Raw genomic sequence first — 14,756 nt, forward strand, 5'->3', positions numbered from 1 at the left:
AAGTGGAGCCAGCGCGACCCACCTGCAGGTTGTAGGAGGAACCGGGAGTGTCGTAAAGGTGCAGGGGGAGACGCTCGATGGATTCCAGGACGGCAATCAATTTGCGGATTAAGGCAATGGCTGGCCGGCTGCGTGCCGACACAGAGACCGCTTTCATTCACACAATCGAGACGACGCGTTCCGTTCAGATGAGTAGAATTTTTGTGCGATGACATCGTTACCTTTCGTCGTCTTCATTCTCGCTGAAAGCCGCCTTGAAGACGTTGATCCTCTCCATTAAAGGCTTACAATCGGGTTTCAGGTCCACGTCGACACTCTGAGCAAGAGCAACACGGAACAGCCGTCAGGTCGTGTGCGTGTGTGCGTGTGCGTGTGTGCGCGCGCCTCACATTGTTGAGCACGGTGAAGAGGGCTTGAACCAGGCCACTGCTGCACATCTCATAGGGGGAAATGGTGTTCTCGTCTTTGAGCACCACAATCAGGTTCTCAAGGGCCGTCTTCATCAGGTCCCTCCACGTGTTCTCGCCTTCAACGCACTGAGACAGAGACGCACGCACCATGACAACATCCATCTTAAAGATTGGGCAACGGCGTCACCGTGAGCACCTGTCTGTTGGTGTGCAACTCCCAGGAGGACTCGAGCTGCGTGGAGATGTTTCTGAGCGTGACCACCACGCCCCTGGGCATGCTCTCCACCGCCTTGAAGTGGTCGTCGTAAAGCTCCCTGGCCATGCTCTTCACTTTCTGCTTGGTCTTCTCCAGCTTGGACTTGAGCTTGCGACCCCGTTTGCCAGTCCAGCCCGTCACAAACTCAGAGCCTGCCAAAAACGCCACGACAACGCCAAGCAAGTTAGAAGAGGAGCTCAAATATTTCACAGGTCCTCACGAAGGGTTTTGCACGCAGCTGGGCAGTCCATCCCGGCGGGGGAGGAAGGGTTTTTATGAATAAGGCCGGAGGGTGGGAGACTTAACGGTATGCTAGCATTAAGATGACCGAAGTTTGTGCTTTGGCTGAAATTATTCCCATTCCCCAACCTATCAAAAAAAAAAAAAATCTAAGTTCAAAATGAGGGGATTTGTTTTGTTGTTATGCACGTCAATTTCCACATTTCTTGACCAATTACAACCGTTGTACGTTTTAACTGTTCAGATCATACCTAATCCCAAAATGACAAAATAAAACCCACAAACTGAGTTTTGACATCCCAAAGAACTGTTTTTCTTTTCTTTAACCAATTTATTTTTTCCAACTCATCACTAAGTGCATAAATAGCAACATTTAGAAAATAAAAGCCGTCAGGATTGAGATCGGTTGATTTCCAAGGTCCAGCTCATTCTCATTCGCCACATTTCAAAATCAAAGGGATTTTCACAGAAAGTCTTTGGAATTCCACTCACCGAGAGACGTCTCGGCGGTGAACGAGTGTTTGGTTCCCCGGTTGGACTCGAAGACAAAGCCCGGCAGGTCCTCCTTCAAGATGGTGGCCTGCTGGCCGTCCGAGTTGTGAATGGCGATTTCGCCGTCCTTCAGGCACGTCAGCGACCAGTTGCCCACCGTCAGTTTGGTGGGACCCAAACTGGACAGGACGGGCTGGCTGGATGTGACCGGTTTCACTTGACTCCTAGCGCGCTGAAGCTTCTCCAGAAACTCGCTGCGAGACTCTGCAAACGGAGACGGGCATGGCAGTACTTGAAAGTCCAAATCACTTGAAGAGGTTGTTTTTTTTTTGTTTGTTTTTTCAAATTAAAAATATGGGGGCAGGGCAAGGAGGCTTGGGGGGGAATGGACATGTTTGTTACCAGAACTGTCGGAGCCGCCCTCGGGGCTGCCGCTGGAGTACATGGTGGCGAGCTTCCCGTCCAAGATGAAGCGGAACCAACCGTTGGAGCCGTTGGACAGCTCCAGGGCGGCGGCGTCGGACCAGATGTACAGGCAGTCCCGGCCCCTGATGACGGACCAGTCCCGCCAGTGGTACGGTTTTCCTTGCAGGATTTCCCGGGCGTCCTCCTGGGCTTCCTCCTCCTTTGCACATAGTTAGGAGTCAAATTCTTGCTCTTGAACAGATCGGTCCAGCTATCTTGCATTGAATGAAATTAACATCAAAAGTCCATTATTCATAATAAAGCCCTTAATCACAAGCGTCTCAAAGGGCTTCGCAAGCCCACAGTCAACAAATCGAACAGGTAAAAAAAGAAAAGAAAACAAATTCACTTTTTTTGTTCAAAGTACTAAAATAAATCAAATAAATACAGGTCCAAATAAAAGAACGCGTCCACCTCACAATATGGCGGACTCTCAACGGCGACACTCGGTGACTGCCTGACGCACCTTCTCAGGTTTAACCTCGTCTTCGTTCTCGTCGTCTGACGCGGGTCCCGCCAGCGTGGACACCTTGTTGATGACGCCCAGGCGGGCCAGCTGGTCCAGGAAGACGTCTCCTCCTTTGTCCACCAAATCTCGGATGATCTGCAGCGCCAGCAGGTGTCCGTCGTCGTCGTCCTGCGGTCGGGGGCCGGGTGGGGGCATGTTTCATTCGGGCCCAAGTTGAAGTGAGGCGCAAGTTTTTGGTACCTCCTGGTCCAGCACGGTGGCGCTGATCTCCACCAGAACTGTAGGCAGGTTGTGGCCCGCCTCGCTGTCGCAGACTTCCTTCAGCAGTAACTCGCTGCTGTAGTGGACCATCTTCCGAATCAGGGCCAGACTGGCTTTCCTAAAACAAACATGAGCGAGTGACTGAATGAATTTATTCAAGGGACCCTGAAATCAAAAAGCATCATCTGGACGCCCTAACACTTTAGCAAAACAATTTCTGCGGCGACATTTTGCCAATCACATGCGCTACGAGGAAGATCTACTATTCGCCAAGCCTTAAACAAGCGGACTTTGGAGGACTTGTGACTAAGAAGGACTTCATGGAAAAGGTGAGTGAATGCCTAAGTAATGACATGAACAGCAAAGTGATTGAAAGCATGAAAGTGAACGAGTGCATGCATGAACGTAAGAGTAAATGTAAGACGTGAGTGAGCGAGGGTGTCACCTAATGGAAGGCAGCATGGTTTGTTGGAAGGTTTGTGCAAAAACGGGCAGCAGTCTCTTCAGATAGATGGGCGCCATTTCGGGGTCTCCTTTGGGTTCGCCTCCTTCGTCGTCCTCCTTGTTGAAGTCTTTCTTCTTCTTGTCGTCACTCTTGTTGACGGGACACATCCAGTCACCTGACGCACACACACACGTTCCTTTGTTGAAAGTTGTTTTTCCACAGCAAATGCCGTGGCAATGAGCCACTCGAAAGCAGCCTCGTCAATTTCTAGGGGTATCCCGATGCCATTTTCCAACGATAGAGTACTCTCCGACACTGACATGACATAATATAATATGAGAATGTAGTGCACGTGAACAGAATAAATACAAAATAAATCCAGGTAGGGCTCAGTGGTAAACTGCCGTGCGCTCCACTTTTTGGACTTGGTTGCACCAGAGCTCAAGTTAGAAATGAATCACACAGAGCTTTTGTTTACGTGACCTCAGCCGCTTAAAGAGTCTGCCAGACCGGGCGGCATTCCACGGAGATCGTGCGGCAGATGCAGCGTGCTGTCATCCACTTTTGTAATTTGAGTATCCAGCAGGGAGGTTCTAAATGCAGTTAAATAGGAAAGAGCGCGGCTCGTCCGGCTGCCTCGCCCTCCGCCGTCCGAGTCGTCGGACCATCTGAAGCCTCCGCTTGCGAGACCTTCGCCCCTATGAATCTCATTCGGGTCGATGACGGCAGTGCGGGCGCTTGTGATTTTTTTTCTTTGCCGTAAGCTTCATTTTTTTCCCTTGCTTTCTTAAATATGTTTTTGTTTTGTTTTTTTAAGAGTTGCGGGCTCTCAAATGTAAATGCATAATGTACGACTTCTTTTGAAATCGCCATTTGGAGGCTTGTAAAAGATTCCCACTCCGCCGACATTTTCTTGATCACCTTGGCAAGAAAGGTTGTTTTGATCACGAGGGCCCAGCATACTGAGCCAGACGCTGCTCAAAGCAAAACCAGGAGCCCATTTTTGGAACGGACTGCTAGTCTAAGTGTGCTAATATCGGGGATTTGGGATGTCGACTATAAAATCTGAAACCGTTTTTTTTAGCTAATATCGGACCGATATCCAACACAAACACACCTATCAAGTTCCAATTTGCTGTGCTCAATGTGCACACACTCCCGGACAACAAAAAGAAAAAAAAAGAAAATGTTTTGAGCAATAATCATCATAACGGAGAACTTTTTGTTTTTTTTTACAAACAATTGTACAAATTGACAAAGCCTTCCAGTTGACACGTTATATGGACGAGCGAAGCATTCAACTAAAAGTAGATCTTTGTCATGGATTTCGAAACCTTCCGAGCGTGAGACTGACCAGGAGATTGCAGTATGGCGACCACCTCGCTGTGGCCCCGCTCCCTGGCCTTGTCCAGGGGGGTCTTTCCGTCCTCATCCCTCAGGTCAGGATTGGCGCCGTGACGCAGCAGCGTCTGCGTGCGCGCACACACAATTTAGACCAGCGACTGTGGACCGTCGTCCTCCGGCGGCGCCGGGCGGGCGTTACCTTCGCGACTTGGGGTCGTCCGAAACAGGCAGCGTAGTGCAGCGAAGACGACCTCTGTCCTCGATTGACGTCAGCGCCGCGCTCGCATAAGAACTCCACCTGACGGGGACGCAAAGGAGCGGGATCAACTTTGGATGTTTTGCGCTCAACTTTACGAGGCGTTTACCATTTCTTGCGTGCCGAAGGCGGACGCCCAGTTGAGGAGGGTCTGACCCACGTCGTCCATGAAGTTCACCTCGAAGGCTGCCAACGGCAGGAGGAAGTAGTAAGTGGGGATGCACGAATACGGGTATTGGTGCACCTGTCAAGCACTCATAAAAATTGACTGATAAGCAAGCTTGACGACAGCCAACGAGTCGCTGTTGCCGTCAAACTCGGAACGCGTGTCATTATTATTTGGTTAAAATGAAACCGTTTCATCACAACAGCTAAATCGAAAGGCGTTACAAAGTATCTCTAATCGGTATCAGTGACGCAAATAATTGTACAGCATCTGCGCGTCACTGCTTTAAAAAAAAGAAAATAAAAAAAAAAAGTCGACAAAATGATTTCAATGGTCGTTTCAAACTCGCATGACACGTGGGGAAAACACCAATTACTACACTTCCTATCGCGGCTTGCCATGTGTAGGGGCTTTTGCAGTCACTCTTTGCTCGTCAAAAACTTGTTTCAGAGCTGATAAAAAGAAAATAGTGACACAGCTGACTTTGTAAATTCTGTATAGATGTTTTTTTTTTTACATTTTTCCTTCAAAGATTAAAAGGCCACGTTACAGCGGCAGACTTCTTTTTGTCACAATATCCCAACTTTATTCTTGTGTCATTTGCTCTGATTAGTTTTAGACTCTTCGAATACATTTGTCAGTTTCTCTTGACTTTTTCTTTGCTTGTAAGATTTTTGACACGGATGAATTACGACACGTTATGTAATATGACTATTCAAGTGTTTCATTTTGAGTTTTCAATTTCAGTGTATTAACTATTTTTCGTATTGCGACTTAAGACTCTGATGACCCCCCCCCCCTTGTAATATTTCAACAGGGGAAAAAAAAAAAAAAAAAAAGGACCGCCACGTTTGGGCGACGCAGCTAATCTGAGCTCATTTTACTTTCCGCAGTCATGTGTCCAGCGAACGGCCACAGGGTCACGTGCTCCCGCTATCCGGCACTTTGGCAGCACCTTGTGGCTTCTTAGAGCAGCGCGCTCACCTCCTGTGTCGATGGCGTCGATGAGCGCGTCCGTGTCTTTGCTGCGTATACAGTCAATGAGCTGTCGGTGGGATCGTTCACCCGAGCTGTCCAGGCGCCGCAGGCAAGGGATGCGGCTGGAGGATCCCGCCGTGGACTTGGGCAGCGCCTTTCGGCCCTCGAACAGGAGCACCAGCAGCAGGTCCACCAGACGCATGGTGTCCAGCACGCAGCGCTCGTCCCCGCCCAGAGCGCACTCCATGGAGTTGGGCAGCGCCGAGCGCAGCAGGTCCTGCCGGGGCCGTTTATTGTTGCAATTCAAATATTTGTCATTGACGGTCTTAATGCTATTCGTAGGACTAAATGATATGTGCGGCGCAGAAGTGACAACAGAGGACGTGAGCGAGCCGCCAAATCTCAAAGGCAATGACGAGGACGTACGTGCGTGACGAGCGGCGAGCCTCGGCACAGCGTGGAGAGCAGGCTGACGATGGTGGACACCTGATTGCTGAGCTTGGAGTCGGGCGCGGGGCCGGCCGACGGGCGGCCGGGCTTGCAGGCGGAGGAAGGGCCCGGCGCGGCGCCGCCACCCGCCGCCGCCATGCGCGACAGCAACTCCTCCGTCAGACCGTGTTTGGCCAGGGGGGCCGGGTCCACGCCGCGCCGTGTGAAGCGGTCGGCCAGCGAGGCGAAGCAGCGCAGGGCGCCGTCCGACACCTGAACACAAGCATGCAGCCGTTTTCACGCAAGGGTCAACGCCGGAATATAGTTTTACACATTTCCGTCATGTGACGGCTCGTGTCCGTAAGCCTCAGGTTGTATTTGCTCAACGGGTGGGAGTTTGGGACGACTCGGGCCGTGATCGAGAATTTATCGATACCATTTTCTATTGATATCAATCACCCAACTATCGCGATACCCATCGACATCAAATTATATTCACAGCCCTAACAGAAAGAAATAAATTGCGAGCAAATTTGCATCATCTGTTGTCTCAGGAGTCACGCCAAAGAGCGTGCTGCCGTGGCGGCACCAGGCGGGGGCCTCACCTGGTGGTCTTCGTGCTTGAGGAGGCTGGAAAGAGACTCCACGCAGGTCTCCAAGGAGGCATCCTGGGGCTCCATCTTGCTGCAGAGGCGCGACACCACGGCCATGGCCGAGTGCAACGTGTCCTTGTGCACCAGGTGGCCGCTGTCCCGGATGAAGCTCAGCACACAGTTCAGGCCTCCCGCCTCGAACACGGCGCCCGACTCCCTGGTGCAGATCAACTCCAGGACCTGATGAGCGCGGGCACACACGCACATTTTACTGCAACTGCACACAAACTCGTATTATTATATTGCCTCGCGAGTGGACAAATGCCTCCGAAAATGCCCAAACAGCAGAGTGGAAGATGCAACTTGGACTCCCAAGTGAGCGTTCGCAAAGAAGCCGATGCAGTGACTCATAGAATGTCAATCAACGCGCAGTTATACAAACATTATAGCCTACGATTAGTTTGGTTCTAATAATATCGAGTTGAAAACACAACGGCACATTTTGATGGGTTATCAAAACAAAACAAAAAAAAGGCTTTAATTACACGTTGGGTCGTCATGTGCTACATTTTTATGACGGGTTTAAAATGACACCGGTGCTATTTTTAGACACCGGAATACCGTATCACGGAAACACAGCACCAGCCGAGTGGACACAAATGATAAATGACTTGATAGTTTCCTTTCTTGTTTGAATATATAAATGCGCTCAGGTCATCTTTATCATGGAAAATATTCTTGCTCATTAACGCACACATTACACAAAAACCATCTTGCTCAACCAAATCCATTTAGAATTGATGTCATTTGTAAATAAAAGAACGACAAACAAAAGAATAAAATGGTCCTTTTTTTGCTTTTGTCATCAAAAAATCAAATGCCAAACGTATGCAAATATATGGGGCTCCACTGGTGCACTTTTTGGTCAAGACTCAAAATGTGGCCCTTCCCCCAGCCCACCTTGACACACTGTTCGGCCAGGTCTCTGCTGGTCCTGTTGTTGAGCTCCACCACCACCAAGCGGTTGCACAGCGCTTTAATGGCACCGTCCACACCCACAATCCTGCGCGTGCACTCGGCCGACACGTCCAGGTAGTACGTGATGGCGCGAGCCGTCACCTCCAGGACGTTGTCGGGGGCGCTCTCGTCCAGGAAGATCTTGCACAGCGCCGGGAGGAAGGTCCGCGGGGGGCACCTGAACAAACGGCGCACGCATGACCATGAGCAATGCGAGTGAGCGCTTATTGCAATTTTCTGCCGTGCAACGGGACTTACGTCTCGAAGCATCGGTCCACGTTGTCAGACATGAGCAGCAGCATGCAGAGCTGCTCCAGCGCGATGAGCTGCATATCTCGCTCGTCGCCCTGCCCCATCTGGAGCCACTCCAGCAGGGTGTCGGGGTCCACGTCCGCCATTGCGCCTCGCCACTGAAATGCACACCGGCACGCGAGCAGTTTCAAAAGACGCACGTGGGCTTTATGCAATCATTTGAAAAATAAATAAATTGAAAATTAATATTTCTTTCCATGCACATTTTGAAATTGCGTTTGAGTGTCATTTTTGGCGACGGAATTGCCATTTTTTTTTTGCGGGGAATAAATTGAAAAATGCATTTATCAACTTTTTTCAGGATTATTCAGAATTGACCAATTCAAAATTTATTTCAGAAGATGCAGTTTTGCTAACCAAATGTAACAAAAAAAATAGGAAAACCTCAATTAATGCAATAAAAGGAAACCTTTTAATCATTTAAGATCATTTTGAAAATTAGGATTTGAAAATTGTTTCATAAAGTAATATTCTTATTTAATAACAATACGTAATCTAAGATACATTTAAGATCAACAATCCGAAACAGTGGGCTAAATTAGTCATAATTCATTTAATGAACTATTTAAATAAACACAAATATTTAGTTGGGCAAGTTTAGGAAAAACAGCGAGCTGCTCACTGACCTGGACGGCCGTTGGCTACGCGGTGCGGCTCTCAGCCAATCAGTGATGACGGTGATCTCGCTGTTTGGGATTCATCCAAGCAACCAGGAAGGGGCGGGAAGTGTCTCTCGTGGGGGATTGTGGGACATCAAGCGCTCGCGTCTGGCCGAGACACAACAACATTCCATTGGCATCTTTTACCTCCATAGGTGTCGCTGACTTTTACTGTGGTCGACAAATCAGCAGTGGTGCATGCTGGGAGTTTGGGATGGCAGCTTAGTTGGTTACGGACCAATCACAAGCTAACAAATCAGATCCGCTTATCACAAACCTCCCCGGGAATCACTAGCAGATGCCAACTCTTTTTTTTGTTCCCAAATCACTATTTGAATCATTTGCGATGGAAATATACAACAAAAAAAGGAGGGATGGATGAATGGATTCTTTTCAACATGTCCTGCCAGAAACCACGACCAGGCAAACGAAGCTAAGGATTGGCTACACAGCGCAAAAGAAAATTGCAAATGAGTGAATCATTTTGGAACATGAGAATGACTTGAAGTTTATGCTAATTACGCATGCTCTGCAATGTTATGCTCAAGACTACACCGAGGCCTTTGTACACACGCACAGCTTTTTTTAAATCTCAGACATGAAGATGGCTTTGAAAAAAAAGCAATTGAACTGTTTTGGTTGTTCTGTGTGTGTTGTCACTGACAATGATAACACAGAGCACAACACAATGTTTGAGATTTTCTTTCACAAGCGACCTCTGAAAATTGGCGATGTCACCAAAAGACCCATCCATCCATCCATCATCTATACCGCTTCCCCTCACTAGGGTCGCGGGGGAGGGGGTGCTGGAGCCTATCCCAGCTGTCTTTGGGCAGTGGGCGGGGGACACCCTGAACTGGTTGCCAGCCAATCGCAGGCCACACAGAGACGAACGACCATCCGCGCTCACACTCATACCGAGGGGCAAGTTAGAGTGTTCAATCGGCCAGCCATGCATGTTGTTGGAATGTGGGAGGAAACCGGAGTACCTGAACAAAATTTGAATTAGAAATCCCTTTATTGTCATTGTACTCAAGAGTGCAACGAGATTAGAGAGCTCTCCTCTCCAGTGCAATACAACAATAATACAGACAAATATATAAATTAGCTCGCAGCGACGAAGGCAAGGACAAGGCCTTTGGGAGTCAAGTCCAAGACCTACAAATGTTCTCTCCAGTGTTCCAACACCACTTTTTCCGGATTCTTTGTTTTGCGACATTTCCAATCATCATTTTTTAAAAATGCAGTCAGCTCAAGATCAAGACAGTTCTGAAAGTTTGAAAATCCGATACATTAAACGAATAAAGGTCACACCTAAAGTGGCAGAAATTGGTGCAGTTTGGCCAATTTTAACAACTGGTAACATTGGTGCGGTTTATCTCGGTAAAACAATTACAATTCCACCACTATAACAGTCTTGAATTTATCTATGTGATGGTGCTGGTCTCATGCACGTCAATTTAAAATAGAAGCGACTATTTTCTTGAAGAAAGCACCAGGAGAACTTATTCAAGAGATCTGACCGAATCAACTTGACGATGATGATGAGCTTATGGAGTCCACAAAAAAACCAAAAAAAACCAAAAGAAGGTTCGACGTAACCGCACAAACTGAGCAAGTTGTCTCGTTGTGCTGGCACATTTTAACATGATGTGAAACTTGGACTATTTGTCACAAACGAGCTCTAGCAGGCGTGTAGCTTTAGCATGTTAGCATCTCAAGCTGCTAGGCCGCTTGCGCCAACAAACAACATTATGTCAAAATCGGCAATGTTTAAGGAGTCCCCGAGCACTCGAGGACACTCGAAGTAACCAACGAGGACGACAGGACACGTTTTTCAATGTTTCCACGCACATTTGATGCTCGGAGTGCCTTGTGTTTGCCAGTTAGCTCGTGGCTAACACCGCGCTAGCTTTTCAGGACTAAACTGACTTAACAATTTTCTACACTGCCGTGAAAAACGCATCGCGTTCGTGAGTCAAATCCACGCAGGCGCTTTATCGAACGCGCAGTCGTTGCCCAGGACCGCTGTGGTCGCGACAAGTCCCGTTCGCTCGTAGCGGTCACCCCCACGGAGCCGCAAGACGACACCACGCGCGGCCTCGGCCATTCGCGATTTGGGCCTCGGGCCTCGAGTTCCAAGATGGCGGACAGGCCGCGACGCAGCCGCGGGAGAGCAGACACGAACGGGCCGGGTCCCGGACGAACACTTACCGTGACTTGTCTTGGCGTGTTCGTGTCGCGGGCAAAGAAGACTGTCACAGACACCCGTGGGTCACGTCCATTTCCAGCGACGTGGTCCAACGAGGTCAGAGTGGACAGCGGGCCGGAAAACAACACACTAATACACGCAAGTTCACGCACGCTAAAACTACGCGTGCCCGCCCGCGCGCACGCACACATGCACACACGCCGGGAAGCAATTGAGAGGAGACCACTGGTCGTGTGACGTTCAGATACCGCCTCTCCAATCGGAACTAGCAATCAAACAGATGACCGTCGATTTTCAATCTTTCTTCATTTTTTATTAGTTTAGCAGCCACATATTGGTCGTAGCGCCATTTTAATATCCGATATTGACATTTGCGTGAAGGGGTGTAAACATTTAACAGTAAGGTTGCAAATTTTTGAGTGAGCATGAACTGGTCTGAATTAAAGATCCAACATGGTCCGATCGCAAACTGTCATTGTCATTATCCCGTACAGGGTCGCGGGAGGCTGCTGGAGCCTATCCCAGCTGACTACGGGCGAAAGGCGCACTACACCTCGAACTGGTCGCCCGCCAGTCGCGGGGCAGACATAGACACCGTCAGTGAGTGGGAACCGAACCCACACTGCACGCACACAACTCAGGCGAGTGGACCACAACACCATCAGTGACTCCGATCGCAAACTCTCCATTGGAAATCATCCTACTTTCATGGCTTAGATTCTAAGCCATGAAAGTAAGATGACCTGGGCATTGCACGGCCCGCGGGCCACATACCTTTGGTTGACTCTGACCGCGAGTGTAAGGTTAATTGGAAATTTCAAAATAAACATACTTTTTAATTTCACCTCATTCATGGGCTAAAGCTGCACTGCTTTTATTCTGAAATTGTTTTTTTTTATTCCCGCACAATGTGCGTCGCACATAATGACGTAATGCGTATATCAAGAAGTGCGCGCGATTGAATCACAAGACGACGTTCGCCCTCAAAAATGTCCGCTCAGGCTAAAAAAAGAAAGGTAGATGCCGAATGTAAAGCTGTGCGTTTAGTTTGCGGGGAGCAGATCGCCGTGTTGAAGGACTACAATTTGAGTCGGCATTACCAGACGAAACATGCAGAGAAATATAAAAACCTAACTGATGCCGAAAGAGCGCAGACATCGGAAGCTTTGCTAGCTAAGCTGCAAACGCAGCCTTGCTTTTTTACCGGGCTTCATGCATCCACGGATGCAGCAACCAAGACCAGCTTTGTGATATCCCACAAAATAGCCAAACACGGCAAGCCATTCTCAGAGGGGGAGTTCGTGAAAGAGTGCTTGGTAGACTCGGCAGCACTAATATGCCCTGAAAAAAAAGCGGCATTTGAGCAAGTCCCGCTGTCCAGGCGAACCGTGACGAGAAGGGTCGAGGACATTGCGGGGAATCTGGAGCTGCAGCTGCAACGTGAAGTGCCAAGTTTAGATTTTTTCTCCTTGGCTCTGGACGAGAGTTGTGATGTCCGCGACACAGCCCAGCTACTCGTATTTGTCCGCGGGATAACGCCGGACTTCAGGATTACGGAGGAGCTGGCAGCAATGCGGTCGTTAAAAGGGACGACGACAGGGAGCGATCTCTTCACTGAGGTAAATGCTTGTATGGACACGTTGGGACTGAAATGGGACAGACTGGCAGGTGTCACCACGGACGGTTGTCCAAATCTTACCGGGAAAAATGTCGGACTTTTCAAAGGCATGCAGGATAAAGTGACTGAAATGGACCCTGATCAGAAATGAGTATTTTTACATTGTATTTTACACCAACATGTGTTGTGCAAATCAGTGCTAAAAATTAACCATGTTATCGATGTTGTTACTAAAATAGTGAACTTCGTCACACTTCTGGAGGAGCATGAGAGTGAGCACAGTGACATTGGCTACCACACTTCTGTGAGATGGCTCAGCCTGGGCAAAGTGTTAAAAAGAGTCTGGGATCTGAAAGCAGAAATCCAGGAGTTTTGTGAGACAAAAGGCAAGGCCATCCCAGAGTTTGCAGATGAGGTTTGGATGGCAGATTTTGCATTTGCTGTTGATGTGACTGCACTGATGAATGAACTGAACACCAAGCTGCAAGGCAAGGGCCTTTTTGTACATGAAATGCACAGCTTGGTGAAGGCTTTCATGAGAAAGATACAGTTTCTTTCAAGACAACTGGAGAGCAACACTCTCACTCACATGCAAACCCTGAAAGAAGTCACACCATCAGCTGATAACCTCTGCAGGTACTCATCCATGTTAGGAGCATTGCATGGTGAGTTTGCAAGGCGATTTGAGGATCTAAGAACAATGGAGGATGAAATGCACATGATTTCCTCTCCCTTTACCTTCAGTGTGGATGATGCACCCAGTGATGTTCAGCTGGAACTCATTGACCTGCAATCTGATGGAGTACTGGCAGAGCACTTTAAGTCAGGATCTCTGCTGGAGGAGAACTTTCCAAACATTAGGAGACATGCTCAGAAGATGTTTGTTCTCTTTGGCTCTACCTACATTTGTGAACAAACATTTTCAATGATGAAGTTTACAAAATCCAGGTACAGATCCTCTCTCACTGATGATCATCTGTCAGCTGTGCTTCGCATCTCCACTTCAGACATTCAGCCTGACTTTGATGCACTTGTTAAAGCCCAGCAGAGATTAGATTTCTCTCACTGAACAAGAAAAATGAACATTGAAACACCAAATGAGGCAGTTAGACCACAAATGGCTGCCAGGATGGCCGAGTGGTCTAAGGCGCCGCGTTTCGGTCCCAGTCTCCCCAGGAGGCCTGGGTTCGAATCTCCAATTTCCCCATTGTGGGACTAATAAAGGGAATATTATTATTATTAAATGTAGGCATGTTACTGTAAGGCACCAGATAACAATGAACTGGGACACTTTTTCTCAAAATCACAGTTCAGTGACAGTCAATATGTTGTATCTTGCTTAATGTTTGGTGCAAAAAGACAATATTGTGATGTCTTTAAAATGCTTAGAACCTTTACACAACTATCCAACAGTGTATGGAACTCAAAATGTGTTTTGAAGTGAATGTGACACAATATGTTTACTAATATGAGTCACAAATAGTCAAAAATGTTAATATTTTGTCTACCATTGTGTTGAGAAATTTGAATGAATAAATTTTTGTAAGGCAACCTCATTTTTTCAGTTTATTTGGTATTTAGTTTCATTGCTTAACTTTAATATATACTCTTGCCAGCTTGTCAAAACGGTGCTATTTACTGCTTTTTAAAAAAGAAATACAATTAATATTATGCAGAATTGAGTTCAGCCTTTTGGCCCGGCCCTCCACAATATTTTATGTTTCTTATGTGGTCCCATGGAAAAAAATAATTGCCCACCCCTAAGCCTTAGAACGTCCCAAAACGGAGATCAATCGGCACCGAAATGCACGTGGCCATCCCTACCGACGACCACTTCAGCATATCAAAAGGATGAACCTCTCTGTGGCCGATTTCAATGAGAATGAGGAACTGTGGAAGTGAGCAGAGCCACATAGATTATGCTGAGAGGACTCGGCACACGGCTTTGTCGCTGACCACGGTGAGGACGCGCGCCATAAAAGCACCAGTCGGGATATTGACAGAGACTCAAGTGGGAAGGAGTAGACGTACACGTTTATTTGGATGAGGATTTATTTTGGGACTGTAGCTGTAATGCACCGTTTTGTTCTTTGGAACGTAACAGCTGCACTCAATGGAGCGGTCAGTGCGGCCA

General features: G+C 48.0%; 2 protein-coding genes across 3 annotated transcripts in view; one reads left to right on the forward strand and one right to left on the reverse strand.

The window, feature by feature from the left end:
- hectd1 (HECT domain containing 1) overlaps positions 1-11,269 on the reverse strand; it is a 25,921-nt gene extending 14,652 nt beyond the window's left edge. For both annotated transcript variants that reach the window (XM_088307909.1, XM_088307908.1), the window contains exons 1-19: positions 11,007-11,269; positions 8,760-8,900; positions 8,080-8,231; positions 7,765-7,999; positions 6,817-7,044; positions 6,209-6,484; positions 5,789-6,059; positions 4,748-4,824; positions 4,582-4,680; positions 4,393-4,507; positions 3,039-3,213; positions 2,573-2,711; positions 2,330-2,500; positions 1,801-2,023; positions 1,399-1,662; positions 607-818; positions 390-536; positions 222-316; positions 23-128 (exon numbers count right to left, since the gene is read on the reverse strand). In XM_088307909.1, coding sequence (XP_088164035.1) covers positions 23-128; positions 222-316; positions 390-536; positions 607-818; positions 1,399-1,662; positions 1,801-2,023; positions 2,330-2,500; positions 2,573-2,711; positions 3,039-3,213; positions 4,393-4,507; positions 4,582-4,680; positions 4,748-4,824; positions 5,789-6,059; positions 6,209-6,484; positions 6,817-7,044; positions 7,765-7,999; positions 8,080-8,219 — 2,973 coding nt within the window. In that variant the 5' untranslated portion in view covers positions 8,220-8,231; positions 8,760-8,900; positions 11,007-11,269. The remainder of the gene's footprint in view (positions 1-22; positions 129-221; positions 317-389; positions 537-606; positions 819-1,398; positions 1,663-1,800; positions 2,024-2,329; positions 2,501-2,572; positions 2,712-3,038; positions 3,214-4,392; positions 4,508-4,581; positions 4,681-4,747; positions 4,825-5,788; positions 6,060-6,208; positions 6,485-6,816; positions 7,045-7,764; positions 8,000-8,079; positions 8,232-8,759; positions 8,901-11,006) is intronic.
- On the forward strand, positions 10,562-13,691 carry LOC148342508 (general transcription factor II-I repeat domain-containing protein 2-like). Its single transcript, XM_088305457.1, has 5 exons — positions 10,562-10,599; positions 10,785-11,062; positions 12,235-12,687; positions 12,862-13,258; positions 13,367-13,691. Exons 1-5 carry the CDS (start codon positions 10,562-10,564, stop codon positions 13,689-13,691), a joined length of 1,491 nt encoding a protein of 496 aa, XP_088161583.1.
- Positions 13,692-14,756: the final 1,065 nt, after the last annotated feature.

Source organism: Idiotropiscis lumnitzeri, chromosome 1 (genome assembly GCF_059441095.1).
Source record: "Idiotropiscis lumnitzeri isolate Australia: NSW breed Sydney's pygmy pipehorse chromosome 1, RoL_Ilum_1.0, whole genome shotgun sequence".
Classification (NCBI taxonomy): domain Eukaryota; kingdom Metazoa; phylum Chordata; class Actinopteri; order Syngnathiformes; family Syngnathidae; genus Idiotropiscis; species Idiotropiscis lumnitzeri.